At 41.8% G+C, this 15322-nt stretch overlaps 1 protein-coding gene across 1 annotated transcript in view; it reads right to left on the reverse strand.

The window, feature by feature from the left end:
- Positions 1–9300: 9300 nt before the first annotated feature.
- Positions 9301–15322, reverse strand: part of LOC138276852 (uncharacterized) — a 124681-nt gene continuing 118659 nt past the window's right edge. Inside the window, exons 2-3 of the mRNA XM_069219209.1 lie at positions 9648–10600; positions 9301–9305 (exon numbers count right to left, since the gene is read on the reverse strand). Coding sequence (XP_069075310.1) covers positions 9301–9305; positions 9648–10599 — 957 coding nt within the window. The 5' untranslated portion in view covers position 10600. The remainder of the gene's footprint in view (positions 9306–9647; positions 10601–15322) is intronic.

Consider the following 15322-nt stretch of genomic DNA (forward strand, 5'->3'; position numbering starts at 1 on the left):
CCCGGTTCCAGCAGAGCAGTCCTTCTTCTCCTTGTGTTTTCAGGCAGCAGATCTCAGATGCTATGTAAGTCTCATATATCCATTCAATGGTCGGGGGAAAAACAGGGGGTCACTCCTGTCCTGTCCAATGAAATGCAGGGTGCCACCCCAAAGCATGACAGTTACCTCCAAAGTGTGGCATATTCTTCTCCCACAAAGCACTGCACTTTAAAAATCCAACATGGAGGATTCCTCTCCAGCAGAGTAAGAACTGGCTAAACCACCCTACTGGTGTGACTCATTTCCAATAACACTCCCCTTCCAGACCATCTGCAAATTCCATTCCTTTGTCTGGATCTGGCTATGGGGTACAGGAAGAGTGGGTAGGCCTGGTTATCATTCCTTTCTGTCCTGTTCTCTTTGAAGTCCAGTTTCATTTACCCACTCTTTCTAGCCTGTGTACTGCAGCTGCAGAGCTCCCAACCCCAGCTAATCTCTGCTCTATGCAGGCCACTTATCACCTCATCAAAGAAGCTTGGCTAAGCCTGTTAAGGCTGACCAATCTGGACCCTTGGAAGTGGTCTTGAAGATGCTCTAATATCTAGTTGTAGTCTCTTGGCCTGAACCGAGGCAGCATGATGCATCCCCATGCAGCCAGCCTCGACTTAGAAGTGGCGCTGAGCAATGCATCCCTGATGCAGGACCTAGCATCACAGCCTGCAGCTCATCGGAACTGCCACTGTGCAAAGCATCCTCGATGCCGGGTTTGATTTGCAAGCCTCCATCAACAACATCCTCTATGATGAAGCAGGACATTCCATCACAATCCTAATCGACAGATCCATTGGAATCACCACTGTACACTGCTCAATGAATGACCTTGCATCACTGCCTACATCTCATCGGGACGCAACCTTGATGCTGGATCTCGCAAAGGTCTAAAAGCGTTTTTTAAACAAAGTTTTTTGTTAAGCGGATCTAAAAATGTACTACAAACTTCAAATAACCGAACAAACGGTCAGTCAATCCAACAGTTTATAGCAGGAGGGGAAACATTGCTTGGCATCCGATTGCCAGGGGGTGACCCAGCACTTGTTTAGTCCTGATGCTGTTGGTGTACTTGATTTATATTATTAGCTTCTCCAATGTTTGAGGAATATACACTCAGAATAGCTTTGTGATCTTCAGTGTCTTATGCAACATTATAAGATTTATAACAAAGTAGGGTTTATGTACTGAATTACTCCTCTTTTTGATTTTGCTCTGAGGATGCCAAACTAACAATCGGTCTTCATGTTTTACATGATTAGTTCCCCTTCAAGAGTGGATTCACCTCTAGAGTAGGGTCATTATGCATCTTCATTAAATATAGTGGTCGTGAAGATGGTCTTTGGGATTCACAACGTATGAAATGAAAACGTGGACGAACAGCCCATCTCTCCTTTTGATGATTTTTTATCTTCACGCGTTTTGTCTTAATACCAAGAGGAACATTAATGTGCTTTCACTACAGAGTGGGTCTTCAGTACATTTCCAATTGTTAAGAAGCAACACTCTGAGCTTTTTTGGAAAACACATTGTCAATGTGCTATTTGTTATCATTATCTTTTAAACCCATTATTTATTTTCTGATTCAACCTAATATAATTTTTTGCATTTAGAAAACATATATGCCTGTCTTTGTGATTGATTCAACACTGTACTGTTTCAGATTCATGAAACTGTATATACAATGTCACTCAAAGACATCCTAAACTAATCTAATGTAAATGATATAATTTCTTGTTGGCATTTTACCAAACCTAACTTTCTAAAAGTGACAGTTTTCAAAATTATAATCAAAAGTCCAACTTCACCATAAAGGAGGATTCTCACTACAATTCCGAAGACACCAAACATGAACTGTTAACCTATTTCCATTTGGAAATTACAGCTTATTAAATGTAATAAAGTAACTCCAATGTTATCCAAAGGACAGGTACTTGTAACAGAGAACAAATTGAAGAGTTTTTCACAATCAGGACAACTTACAATTACATGCCCTATGTTTTAAATACATTACACCCTGCCCTGTAGGCTGTTCAGGGTCTACCCTAGGGGTGACCTCTATGTATTAAAAAGGCAGGTCTGAGCTTGGCAAAAGGTTCATTTTGCCAGGTCAAAATGGCAGTTTAAAACTTCACACACATGTTGCAAGGGCAGTCCTGGGACCGGTGTGTAAGGCCACTTAGGTGGGTGGCACAAGTGCTGTAGGCTCACTAGGAGCATTTAATTTACAGGCGGCCCTGGATACATGTAGTGCCACTTTACTATGGATTTATAAGTTGATTAATTGTGTCAGTTGTGGGTAAGCCAATTCTACCATGTTTAGTGGAGAGAGCACAAACAGTTTAGGTCTAGTTTACTTTACTAGTGTACTTTAGCTGCGGCACAGTGTGCAGAGTCCTAAAACTCAACAAAAACAGGATCAGAAAATAGAGGCACAAATTTTGGGACTGATCCTACCAAATGGACCAAATCTAACGACCCCAAAATTGTCTGCCCATGCCTTACAACTGTTACACAGTGGCAAAGGAGTAATGGGTAAGCCATATATAATACGGCTTCTGGTATGTATCCCTATCCCAAAAGTAAAAAAAAAAAAAAACACCTGTCGTCCTTGACCAACCACCAACACCTTCCCTGCCCTTTTCTCCCTTCCTGCAGCAGTGATTTCTGCTGTCATTGAAAGTCTTCAAACAGAGAGGCCCTAACAGGATCTCGAGAGAGCCCTTTCAGCCTGGCCTGGAAGGCCTCTATGCCATATCAACAGTAGGCTGTTGCTACAGGATAACTGTTAGTTAGCAGACTGAAAAACTAAAATAAATGATAGTGGGTCTCTCTATGGAAGCCATTCATAACAATATATACTTTTATCTAGAGTTATTAAGGGTAATACACAAAGAACAAATTCTCAACTGTGGTGGGGTGCTGAAATTTAATGATGTCCATGTAACATTTTTATAAGGTCAACCCAAATATAAAATTGAAGCCACAATGGAATTTACCAGATTGAATCTGTTCTCAGGAAAACAAGTGTTAGTTCAATCCAGAGGTAACACTCGACAGCGCAAAAAAATTAAAAATGTCTCACAAATCTGGAATGAACCACAATATGACAGGCTGTTTCAACAATATTTAAATAATGTATAAAACGTGGAGCCCAAAGTGAATCTCCCATTGGCAGTTTTCATTGATTAATAACACTATACTGGCTCATAGAGGTATAATTTGTTTCTAATTATAAAGAATTAATTGGTTAATCAATAGTTTATTCAGTGAGCAAAGGTTCATTTCTAGAATCAGAAAATATTAATTAGAACATTTGTAATATTACAGATATAAGAAAAGAATGTTGTATTACGAATAAATATGCGGCAAGTGTTCTGATGAGTTTCAATGTGTCACCTTTTACATAGTGCTATATGTTCAGAAAGCAATGATGATTGAGCATAGTATTTGAAATGTCAATGATGTTTTGATCCTTCTCAATATTTACTGGGCATGGACAAAGAGGGCTAGAGAGCAAGTATGCTGATGTGGAGGTTGATTAAATTGGCCATAGGGAACGTCTCAGTTGGTCACACAAACAGTGTGTAATTAAAATGATGGCGCCACTTGAATAAACAGAAATGCCCAACAGCCAGAAGGGTGAAACCTGGCAGATGAATAAAGTACTCAAAGTAATTTAAATGGACCACAATTGTTGGTGATGGTCTCTGGGTTTGGGAAATTTGTGGTCCATTTGAAATTGAAATTACTCCTCTGTAAGTATTTCCTGCTAAGTTAAATTATGCAGTAGTAATACACGCTCAAGGGGCGGGGAGTGAACAGACCAACATGTGATTTGTTTCGTGAGTTGGTGAACACTCTGAACCCTATGAGTTTGTGAGCATTCATAAACTATCCTCCAGCCCTGTCCCACCTTGGAGAGGGTCAGGGATGACAGGAGCAACTTCCCTCTCATCTTGTGAAGGGGATCAGAACATCCCCAAACGTTGTGTGGGTATAGGGTAAGGGGTTTAGCAACAATAACTATTTCCACATGAAGAAAAACAAGAAAAAGAAATGAGCCATTGCAGATAGGTGCTGGCTTATTGCAGTGCAGACTTGAACTGAGTATAGAATTCCGCATACTGGGTTCACCAACGCCCAAAAATCTGCAAATGTTTTATACCGCCATCATAAATTGAAGGCAAAAGCAACAGAGAAAGAAGTGTCCCAACTCTGCACTGAACAGTTACATTTCTCTTTCGCTCATGCTGTAGAAATCACAATCACCCAACAGAGCAGAAGGTGTGGTGAACATATTTACATATTCTGATAACATGCCACTAGATCATATTGAGGAGTGGCTCCAGAGACCAAGAAACATGTCAGTGCTTCATATCAGTGATGTTTTGCTAGGTATAATATTTTATTTGCACCTTATGTGATGTGAGTAACTGTAGATCATGTTGTTCATCTAAATTGTTTGAAGAAGATGATCAGTTAAAATCAAAATTCTCTTTGTAATGGCTGGCAATTAGATAAATGACGGCTGATTAACTATGCTTATGTTGCTCTAATAAGCAACTATTTTGCAACTAGTTATGGGCAATTGAACACTGCTAGACATGTCGATATGGGTATCATTGGTGTTGATCTGAGCTCAGTGAATTGTTTAGATGGGTTTTCATATCTTTTTCTGATGCTGCTACAGAACAATATTTTTCTGTGAACTCTCTCCCATTATATTTCTATTGTCATTACTATATCATAGGCTGATAGCATTGTATTTGTATCTTGTATTGTATCCTTATATATGTAGTTGTTGCGGCAGGAATGCTTCCTACATGGTTTTGCAAGTGTGCATCAGCTGCAAACCTTTTACTATTAAACGATAATAAACTATGTTTATTATCATTTTATAGTGAAAGGGGTTGGGCCATGGGCTATGACGGGGATGGGGGTGTGCACATCTCTGGCCGGCCAAACACACAAGAGCACTGTGGTCTCTCAAGCCCAGCACTGTGCTGCCGGGCTGGAGAGAGCAGGCACAGGCTCCCCGTCTGCTTGGGAGCGCCCTGACTGGGTGATCTCAGCCAATCCTAACACTACTCTGAGCAGCGTCAGGATTGGCTGCAAAGCAGGCTGGGAGCCTGTGCCTGCAGACTGCAGGAGAGGAGAGGCATGGTGGTGGCGAGGGCAGTGGTGACAGCGAGTGAAGGTAAGTGCACACCACGCCACCCTCACCCCTTTAAAGCCCCGTGAGCTGCTCCTATACTCAACTGCAAGATTCTGGAGGCTTGCACCAAGTATTTCTTTCTTGAAGACAGGACTACAATTTGTGTGCCTGCTGACATAAGCTTCAACCTAACATATACAGCTGAATCCGTTTGCTAAATTCTGGGTGCATGACTACATCATCTGTATGTTAGAATCTGAAGCATGAGTCAGTGGAGTGTGGAGTTTATGAAACGATTTTTAGATTTCCACTGACTGAATACTGCACAGGATGGAGGCAGGATAAAGCTCATTGGGCTGACATTGTATGTTTCTAGCATTCCTGGGGCTTTTGTGTCAGGATGGAGACAGGACTGAACTCCTTCTAGAGGTTCAGAAATTACAGTGTGATCGTGCCCTGCTTTTTGTTCCACCCTGGAGCAATCATATTAGTCTAGATAGAGGGTATGGGGATGGGAAGAGAGTGGTCACTTCTAAGGGAAAGTTCAGAGCCTGCTTTGTGGTCTGCCCCTTGAGGTGCCGTTCACGAACCTGATAGCTGTCAGGTGTGACGAATGTCTGTGCTCATGTTATAGCTGCTCTTATTGAAGAGTCTTCACATAAGTCCTCTGCTGCTGACCCCTCACCTGAAGACAAAGGCTCTGTCTGCTTTAGAGGAGATAAAAACATACAAAGAAAAAGAGAATCACCTCATACTGGTTCTAGAGCAGAGCATAGAGAATCAACATTTAATGTATGGAAGTATAAAAAGAGGACTAGAGCAAACACAAATTAGTCCAGGGCTGGTTTCACTGATGACTAGTCCACCTGAGGTGAAGAGACACCAGATGAAAAAGCCTGCATCTACTTGCCAGAGGAGACATGTTGGTCTGCCATGGAAAGGAGTCTGTCAGAAGGCTGTGCTGGATGAAGTCTGCCCAAAGAGAAGCCCAGCAAGAACACACAGGCAGAGGCTCTGGCCAGAAGGAATGAGATGAACTTTATACAAGCCAACTAAAACCTGCACAGACATTGAAAATGCCACCCAGAGCTTAGGATGTATCCTGCACTATAATCCATGCACCTGTTAATTTCAAAAACAGTAAATATTCCTGATCCCCTTGCTGGCTTGAAAGTTAGAGTGATAGCTGCCTTTTGATTACCAGTGAGATGTTGCAAGGCCCGACCCTGAAGTTAGAGTAAGGAAACCTGCATCTCAAAGGCTGGAAGCACTCAACATTAAGATGAAAATGACCCCATTCCCCTGGTCAACCCAATATCCACTGTATACCTAGAACAGGTAGCACCTAGAAGAATGAGCCACCACTGTGTGTGGTGAACTATGGAACAAGTACTGGTGCAAGAAGCTGCCTTTCTGTGACCACTGTCTGCCACCTTTGTGTGATAAAGACCCTGCAGGATCCTGGAATGATCTCTAGTCCCCTTAAAGACTCCTGTGAAATTGTCAATGAACTGTGGGCAGGCACTCACCTTTGTTTTAAAGGTGGGTTTTTGTTTGGGCGTGAACCTCACCAGAGACATCAACCAATTCCCATCAAAACTGTGACATTTGCAACCTTGCTGCCTGTGTCTAGGATGGGGTGTGATGATGGGCTATACAACAACAACAGAAACCTCACAATTGAAGTCCCACTACAATATGGAGGTAAATCTGCAGAAAATAGCATTGTTAAGAAGTTAAGAAGCTCCGGTTTCTATAACTATTACGTAATGAGGTATAAGTGCAAGAGACTAACCTTTGGGTCATAGGCACTTTAATTTGCTTGCATCCTCTACTATGAGTCTGCACCTGTGTATTTCCTTTTGCTTTTCATTTTAAAAGCCGTTCTTACGATACTGCAATATACCACGTTTTTGCACATTATCATTCTGTGTCATAAAGCATAATTGGTATAGCAAAGTCCTTTTTTTTCACAAGTGAAAGCACTGGGCTTGACATTCGCTCTTAAGAGCTATTGTGTTGAATGTTGGGTTCTGAATCTCTAATCCCACACCAACATCCTAGGTAAACTTTGAACTACTTATCTTGCTACCCTGACTGTCTAGTGCTAAAAGGGGATACTTGGTGCAGTTATCAGTGGTCATACAAGTAGTGCTTTATGTGTAAAGAAAATCAGTGCCAAGGACCCTCATCAGGAGGTCACTGCAGCTTGCACAGCCAGTGACATTACTTGCACAACTACTAACCATCACACTGCTACGAGTGTGAGAATTCAGACTGTTCGAGGCCCCCAAAGCTATAAGTATGGCTTGGGCAACATATATTAGTTGTTTTAATGCATATTGTTCTGCTTATCTCCAAATTACACAAATAGCTGTCATAAATTCTGGTAAATAAGTGCCAGTGCCGAGTTCGAAAACAACGGCTCATATTAAGCTGTGCATAAAAGGCCTGGCCCTAGAACATCAGTGGTAAACTGACCTAGCTCCAGCATTTGAAGCCCAGTAACCCTTGAATGCCCCAGGATGCTGCATGGGTTCTCGCATAAATTATTTGCTCTTTTTCTTCTGTAATGTAATGGATTCACAGTGGATGCTCCGTGCCCTCTGTTTGTACAAAATTTATCCCTCTTTCTGTATTTGACTTTTCTTCAAGTTCAATGTGAATAAAGAACAAAATGTTTGTTATTGTTGAAATAAATAGGTATACTCTAGGTTGGCATTAACACACTGCTTCCTACATAGGTTTGTGAAAGTGGTCGAAAGACATAGCTTAAGTGCATCCAAACCTGCGTTCTCCTGCAGAATGCTTCAATATGTCGTGCAAAGATGCAGTACCAATGAAGCTGAACAGGCCCTATGCCAGATGTTACTAAATTCTTTCTACTCTGCAGCATTATCTTGGTTGAGGGGAGCAACAGCTTCCTTAACCTCAAACCACAAAATGTCCAACGCCAGGAATGTGTGAGGGATTAACGTCTCTGGGCTAGCACTTGACGCAAGATAGCGTAATAGTCTCTACTAGGTCACTACTGAGAGAGATCACCAGAAGTGGTCTTATAGGTGACATTGTAGTGATCTCACCAAGGCTTTTCAGAACTGGTTGCCAGGAACTAGAGAGAGCGCGAGAGAGAGACAGAGACAGAGTGAATGTGTTTAAATGCACTTCCTCATCTCAGAATTATTTTTGTGATTTACTGTATGAAAAATCAGCCATCAACGTTGACTTTGAAGGGGCTATCCTGACCGGGTCTTTGATTTAATGTAGTTTTGAGAATTCGCAATTGCAAAGAATATAGGAAGTCAAGTGACTCTAGGAACCAAACCTAATTTTCTAAAAGATGTGAAGAGATACAAACGCTTCAAACTAGTCTTTTTATTACAAATTTATAGTGTTATGCATTCATAAATGAAATTATCTAGGACTCAGGTAAAACGCTTGTTTTTCTTTTATAAAGAAGAGCTTTCCTAAACCATGTCCAGAAATAAAAATAATATTTAGCACTCAGGCGAATATTAAGTCTGGTTTAGCCAATCAGAATGTTTAGAATGCTAGCACTAACAATTGCTGTAAGTCTGCAAGTTCAGTGAAAGAGTGGAACGTGGAACCAATAGAGACAGTTAACCTGTTGGCCTGCCTGTGTGGACTGACAACATGCTGTTAGACATTAACAACAGTTAATTGCTCTTCCCTCATGGTGTGTCCTTGTCTTCAGCTCGGGCCCATACTTGCATGGTGAACAAGTAACAGCCAATGCTTATTTATGTTCTCCCATACTTGGTTCTAGCCATAGGCAAAGCAATCATCTCAGCAGAAGGCAGAATCCAGGCCCAGAATATTTATGTTTGAAGTACATTGATACCAGACCAGACAAACATTTGTACATATGCAACAGCAGATTCAAAATGACTTGAACCTTGTCCAAAAGTCAATGTATTGATCTGAAATGCTCTGCCACTCTGGTGTCTCTGAGGCCATGCACAGGCCTCCCCACTATCTGTTCAACGTTGAACTCTCCGAAGCCTAATACATTTAGAGTCAGGTAATTTGGCATAAAGGACATTTCTATAACAAAGAAATGAGGTGACTAAAGTTCTCGACACAACAGAATACTTTCAGACTGAATGAAAGGAAAACAGTTTAAATTGAAAGTAAGAGGCTTTAAACACCGATCACCCCAGATGATATGGCCACAGTGATCAGACCAAGAGTTCCTATATATTTTACCCCCTTTCTTGACTGACCTGTTTTGTCAACTTTGAGTTTCTACTAAATTAATTTATTAGTTGGTGTTCATAACAACTGCAATTATCAGTAGGAGAGACAACTGACAGACTAGTTGGGAGCATAATGGTCATTACCCAGATGTTATTTCTGTTTAAGCTAGTAATGTTGACTGAATAGTCAAGAAGGAGAACATATGCAATAAGTGATCTACAGTAAGTGAAAAAATACGACTTACCTAAGCATTGTAACAGCGACTCATCATTCAGAGACAACAGAAGGTAACCATCCACTGTATTTTCTGCAAACATCTGCTGATAAAATTCTCGAATTCCAAGATGCGCTAACCATTCCTGAACATCTTCCACTCTCCAGGTCACAAGGCTCTTTCGTCTAAATTCTCCCTTGGTCTCCGTGGGACATGGTGGGTTAAACTGGAAAGGTGTTCTAATTATTGAATACTTGTCTATTTCAGAACTCAAGTTGCCTATCACTAGTGAACATTTCTCAGAAAGGCTTGTTTTCATGAGTTTGGCACCCGTTAAGTCTATTGCCCCACGGAATAGGGTAGAGAGGGTTTTGGGGATCTCAACCGATGTGAACAGAATGGGAAAAACCTTAGGCGGCTTCTCGGCACTATTTGATCGTTCAAATAAAATCTTACTCTCCAGAACAGACATGGGGCATGAAAAATACGATTCTGATAGAAAAATGATGGCTGCTCTGCATTTTTCAACGACTTCCAGTCGATGGAACACCCACATTGGAGAAAACAGAATGACTTCGTCCGCATCGAACCAAATGTCTCCTGCTAAATTGTTTTCCTTCAGCTGGCGGACAGTTTCGCTCACAAACTTCCGTTCCAGAAAACTTGAGTCTGAAGAGTACGAAACGAAAATTAGCTTCGAAGTTCTTTTTTTGTTTGCTTTTTTCTCTGGAGGTGAAGGAACAGACCCATCCTCCATTTCTAAGGAACTTGCAGGTAGATTCACTTCATGAGGATAAATTTCCACTCGTGGAATCTCCTCAGTGTGTTGATTCTTAGCACCATCTGGCAAAATGATAAGACCTCTGTCGATGTCTTCTTTTTTCTCTTCCTCTGTATGTTCATCTGTATGAATTTCTGCAGAAGAGGGTTCGATCGGATTTTCTCCTTCACACTGTTGGAGTCCCATGTGTTTTTGCTCCATCCTATATCAAAAGATAATATTAGGATTATAACACCATTATTTTCAGCGAGGTTCTTCTAAATATGTACTAACGTACTCATAAAACTATATTGTGATATAATTACTTGATACTCTCTCTCCCAAGTATTTAATAATATATTGTCAAAGGTGTGGGTAAGAAACGAGCTCGGTATGTTTTAAAAATGCCTCTCAGGGATTTTAAGCCATCTCATGTCCCCCGACACAGTTGCAAAAGCAGATTGAGCACTGTAAAGGTTGATAATCCCAAAAGAAAGTGATCAAATCTCTGCCTTGGAAGAGTGAGAGCTAATTTTCCCTTTCCCTCAACAAAAGGTGTCCTTTCACAGTGTAGCCAGTCAGGATTGTAAGTGAGGACAAAGCTGTGCAGAGAAATACCATCACCATATGAGACTTCTCATGTCTACCATCACAAAAGCATAATTGCTTGCTACTGACTAAAATCACTCCGCCCTCTAACTGTGCATGTGTTCCACATTAACAAAGCATTCAGGTAGGTGCTGGAAATTGGTGGTTTAAATGAAGAGAGAAGTTTCATTTCCACACACAATTGGGCAATGGAGGGACAGTGGTGGCATGGGTTATCCGTATCAAAGGATTTCGTAAACAGGTGTAGCCCCTTCATCAGTACAGATGCGCACCTCCCCCTGCTGCCAGTGTTGCAAACGTGAAAAGTGAAATGGTAATAAAATGAATTTACTACATTTTAGTTTTAACTGCTCGCAGACCGAGCAGTGTTTAAGGGCGTGACCATTGCTGCTGACTGGCAGTAGGGGAGGAGTAGTAGTGCTCACTCCAGTTTAAAGTGTGCATGTCCCTTTGGCCAGTTGTCTGGTGACATGTGACAGCCTGACATGGGCACTTTAAAGTTCTCCAACCCAAGCTGTCTTAGACAGCTGGATGGAGAGCTGACACAGGCCTCCAGTGACTGCGGGAGCGTCAAGGCATCCCACTCCAACTAATCCTGGTTCTTCTCTCATGCTGCTTAACATTATCAGCACTATTCGAGCAACATCTGGATTGGTTGAGGGGATTTGGCTGAGGATCAAGGACGACTCACACTCAGACTGCAGTCCAGAAGAGAACACTGAGGACACATAGGTAAGTAAATATTTTATGTCTTTTATTCTTTCCTCTTTGACCTACTGACAGACACTGTGGGAAACTTGCATTGCCTTCAGCCTCAACTCCAGAGTGCTCAATCATGGCCTGTTCTATATAAAACACTGTTAACAAGCCATGATAGAGAGCTTTGGCATTGAGGCTAAAGGTATTGTTGCTTTATTACAATGCTTGTCACTGAGTTAAAATTTACAACGATCTCCGATGCACCTCCAATATTAAGTATCACCACTTGCCAATGTTTGTTCCATGATTTCATGCTTCACTGTGGGCAGACACAACACGTTATAAAATCCATGCATAACACCACATTATTCACTCATCATATATGTTGGAGGATGGGTTATTAGTAGGGATAAGCATGCACCTAGCCACCAGTAATAAGGCTACCACCCCAACATAAGGTCCAGTCAAGATCTTAATACGTTAGCCATTGGCTCAATCCTTGGTAGCTGGCTGCGAGCAGTGATGTTTAACTCAGCAGACACATATGTGAAGCATTTAAATACACCAATACAGTAAAAAAGTAAGACACACAATAAAAATCCCATACCAATTTATAAAAATAGGAAATATTTTTGTCTGGAAAATGACACCAAAATGACAAACATCCAAAATAGGGAACCGGAGATGTGAACTTTTAAAGATGAAATTAAAAAATGTGCTTTCTGGTGCTTAAAAGGCTATAGCGCCTACTGGGTACATCTGTTGTGCTAGACTGGGACCAAGTTACATTTTGAGGCTGACCATGATGAATACCTGCTCTGATACACTGAGCGCAAGGCCTCGGTCAAACTTTTACATTGAGACTTAGTTGTTTTTCTTGACGTGGGCGAGGCTTCTCATCAGGCTGGGATCCAATGCAAAGTCATTGGCTTGGCTCAGTGCGAGCAACCAGCCAACTCCTGGAAATCTCATCGATAGGGAAAGGTTTCCAAGCTTCAGCAGGACAAACCTGAAATTCAAGCTGGGTTGCGGTTCATCAGCAGCAGCTTGACTCTCATCGACAGGTCAGTCACCTTATGGAGCTTTTTCCAAAAGTTGCACCAAACAACTCCACACTTCTGAAACGTCTTCCTGAAGTTCCTCTTGGGGGTTTAAAGTGTCCAAAACAGAAATCCAAAGGTCTAGAAACTCTGAGATGGTCCTTGAAAGTTTGGACTATAATTCCCACTATCCATATGGCTAAATCCTAAAAGGTCCACTGGACACACACCAGGCTGGGAATTTCTTGTTGAAGATGGTGCAGGAAAGCTCTGTTAACCTGTTGCTTTCAGGGAGTCCACTACTTAATCGTTTTGAAAGCAAGGCAAAATCCTCAGTGATGTAACTCCTAGTGTGCAGCAGGAGCAGTACTTCAGAGAGCAGTCCTTCAGGGTGCACACCAGGGTTCCCGGTTCCAGCAGAGCAGTCCTTCTTCTCCTTGTGTTTTCAGGCAGCAGATCTCAGATGCTATGTAAGTCTCATATATCCATTCAATGGTCGGGGGAAAAACAGGGGGTCACTCCTGTCCTGTCCAATGAAATGCAGGGTGCCACCCCAAAGCATGACAGTTACCTCCAAAGTGTGGCATATTCTTCTCCCACAAAGCACTGCACTTTAAAAATCCAACATGGAGGATTCCTCTCCAGCAGAGTAAGAACTGGCTAAACCACCCTACTGGTGTGACTCATTTCCAATAACACTCCCCTTCCAGACCATCTGCAAATTCCATTCCTTTGTCTGGATCTGGCTATGGGGTACAGGAAGAGTGGGTAGGCCTGGTTATCATTCCTTTCTGTCCTGTTCTCTTTGAAGTCCAGTTTCATTTACCCACTCTTTCTAGCCTGTGTACTGCAGCTGCAGAGCTCCCAACCCCAGCTAATCTCTGCTCTATGCAGGCCACTTATCACCTCATCAAAGAAGCTTGGCTAAGCCTGTTAAGGCCGACCAATCAGGAGAGGAGGTTGCTACAAGGCTGCATTTTGGCTCACAGAAAGGAAAGTCTTAAAATTTCCTTCCTATAATAATTATGATAAATTCAACAGTGGTAAACTGTTGAATTCATCATTACCAATCTTTTGAGTCCTTGAATGATATTTCTAGCTCCTTCCTAGCAATATTTATATTAAATAAAATAATCCAATGTTAGCCTATAGATCTGGGAATATACAATGGCGAAAAACAAATAGGGCAGTTGTTCCCACACAAGGGCATATAAAACACCTTTTCTATTGTCCCTGCCTATATTTACATGGTACCCTACCCCTGGAGCACCTAGGGGCCCCTTAGGGGTGACATGTAGAAATAAGGTAGATTACCACTTTGGAAGACTTTTAATTCCAAAGTCGAATTTGGACATATGTTTTACTTTTAAAGACAGTCTGCAAAGCAGGGCTGCATTTAAAAGTGACAGCAGGCAACACAGCAGTGCACATTACAGTGCATGCAATCTACTGGGCCTCTAAACATTCCTGCCTTGCTTTATACTAGGGACTTAGAGGTAGTTTGTATCCCTCTTGCCTTATTATGTACTAGTGATTTACAAGGGTCCGTCATTGCCAATTGCAATTATACCTAATTGCCATTTACATTTTTATTCAGAGGATTGGCCCTGGGCCTGGTTAGGAGAGCCCAGGGCACAGTCAGAGTCAGTTACCACCAGTATTAGTCAGAAAAAATTGGGGTGAACAGGGCTAAAAGGATGCATTTCTCACATGGCCCCATCCCAAGCAAATGGTGATGGGTAACTAAGCTACACTTTGATAGTTCTTATTATCTGAGTGGAAACACCTGGAAAGTCCATTTGCATTGGCATGGGTCATCCCCAGTCTATGCTCCACTGTGAAGTCCATCCCCTGTAAAGAAATGGACCACCTCAATAGCTTTGGATTCTCCCCCTCATCTGCATGAGCCATCAGAGCGGTCTGTGGTTAGTTTGCACATGGAAGCGATACCCTACAGGTATGGTGTTAGCTTTTTCAGGGACCAAACCATAGCAAAGTCTTCCATCTCAATGGCACTCCAGCTTTGTTCTCTGGGGACAAGACACCTGCTAATGAAGTCAACTAGCTGATAAAGGTCCTCCTCATTTACCTGTGCCAACACTGCCCCATTCCCATGTTCTAAAGCATCTTTCTGAACCAAAAATTCCTTTGTGTAGTCATGGCCAGTAACACTGGTGCTGAACAAATAGCCAATTTCATGTCACCATTCATGTCACAGGCTTCTAAGCCATTTACCATTTATTTATTTGTTGTCAGCCTATCCGACCATAACAATTACACACAATAAATACCAATCCATCATACGCTATAAAAATCACATTAGATAAAACATCTCAATAATAAAAAAAAACTGCACTTGAAATCTTTGGTTTGATGTGTGCCAAAGTGCACTCAATTTACCCTGCATTACCATAAAACGTGATCTATAACCATGATTTACATAGCACTCTAAACTTATTCTAAAAAGACATTATAAATCTAAAATTTAGATATCTTATTCTGGCACTAATCATTTGGGGCCTTACGGTGCCAACCACCAGTTTAATAGTAACCCCGGACCTGACCCCATTTTACAGCAACCTGCACCAGCTTCCCAG

This window comes from Pleurodeles waltl, chromosome 2_2 (genome assembly GCF_031143425.1).
Source record: "Pleurodeles waltl isolate 20211129_DDA chromosome 2_2, aPleWal1.hap1.20221129, whole genome shotgun sequence".
NCBI lineage: Eukaryota > Metazoa > Chordata > Amphibia > Caudata > Salamandridae > Pleurodeles > Pleurodeles waltl.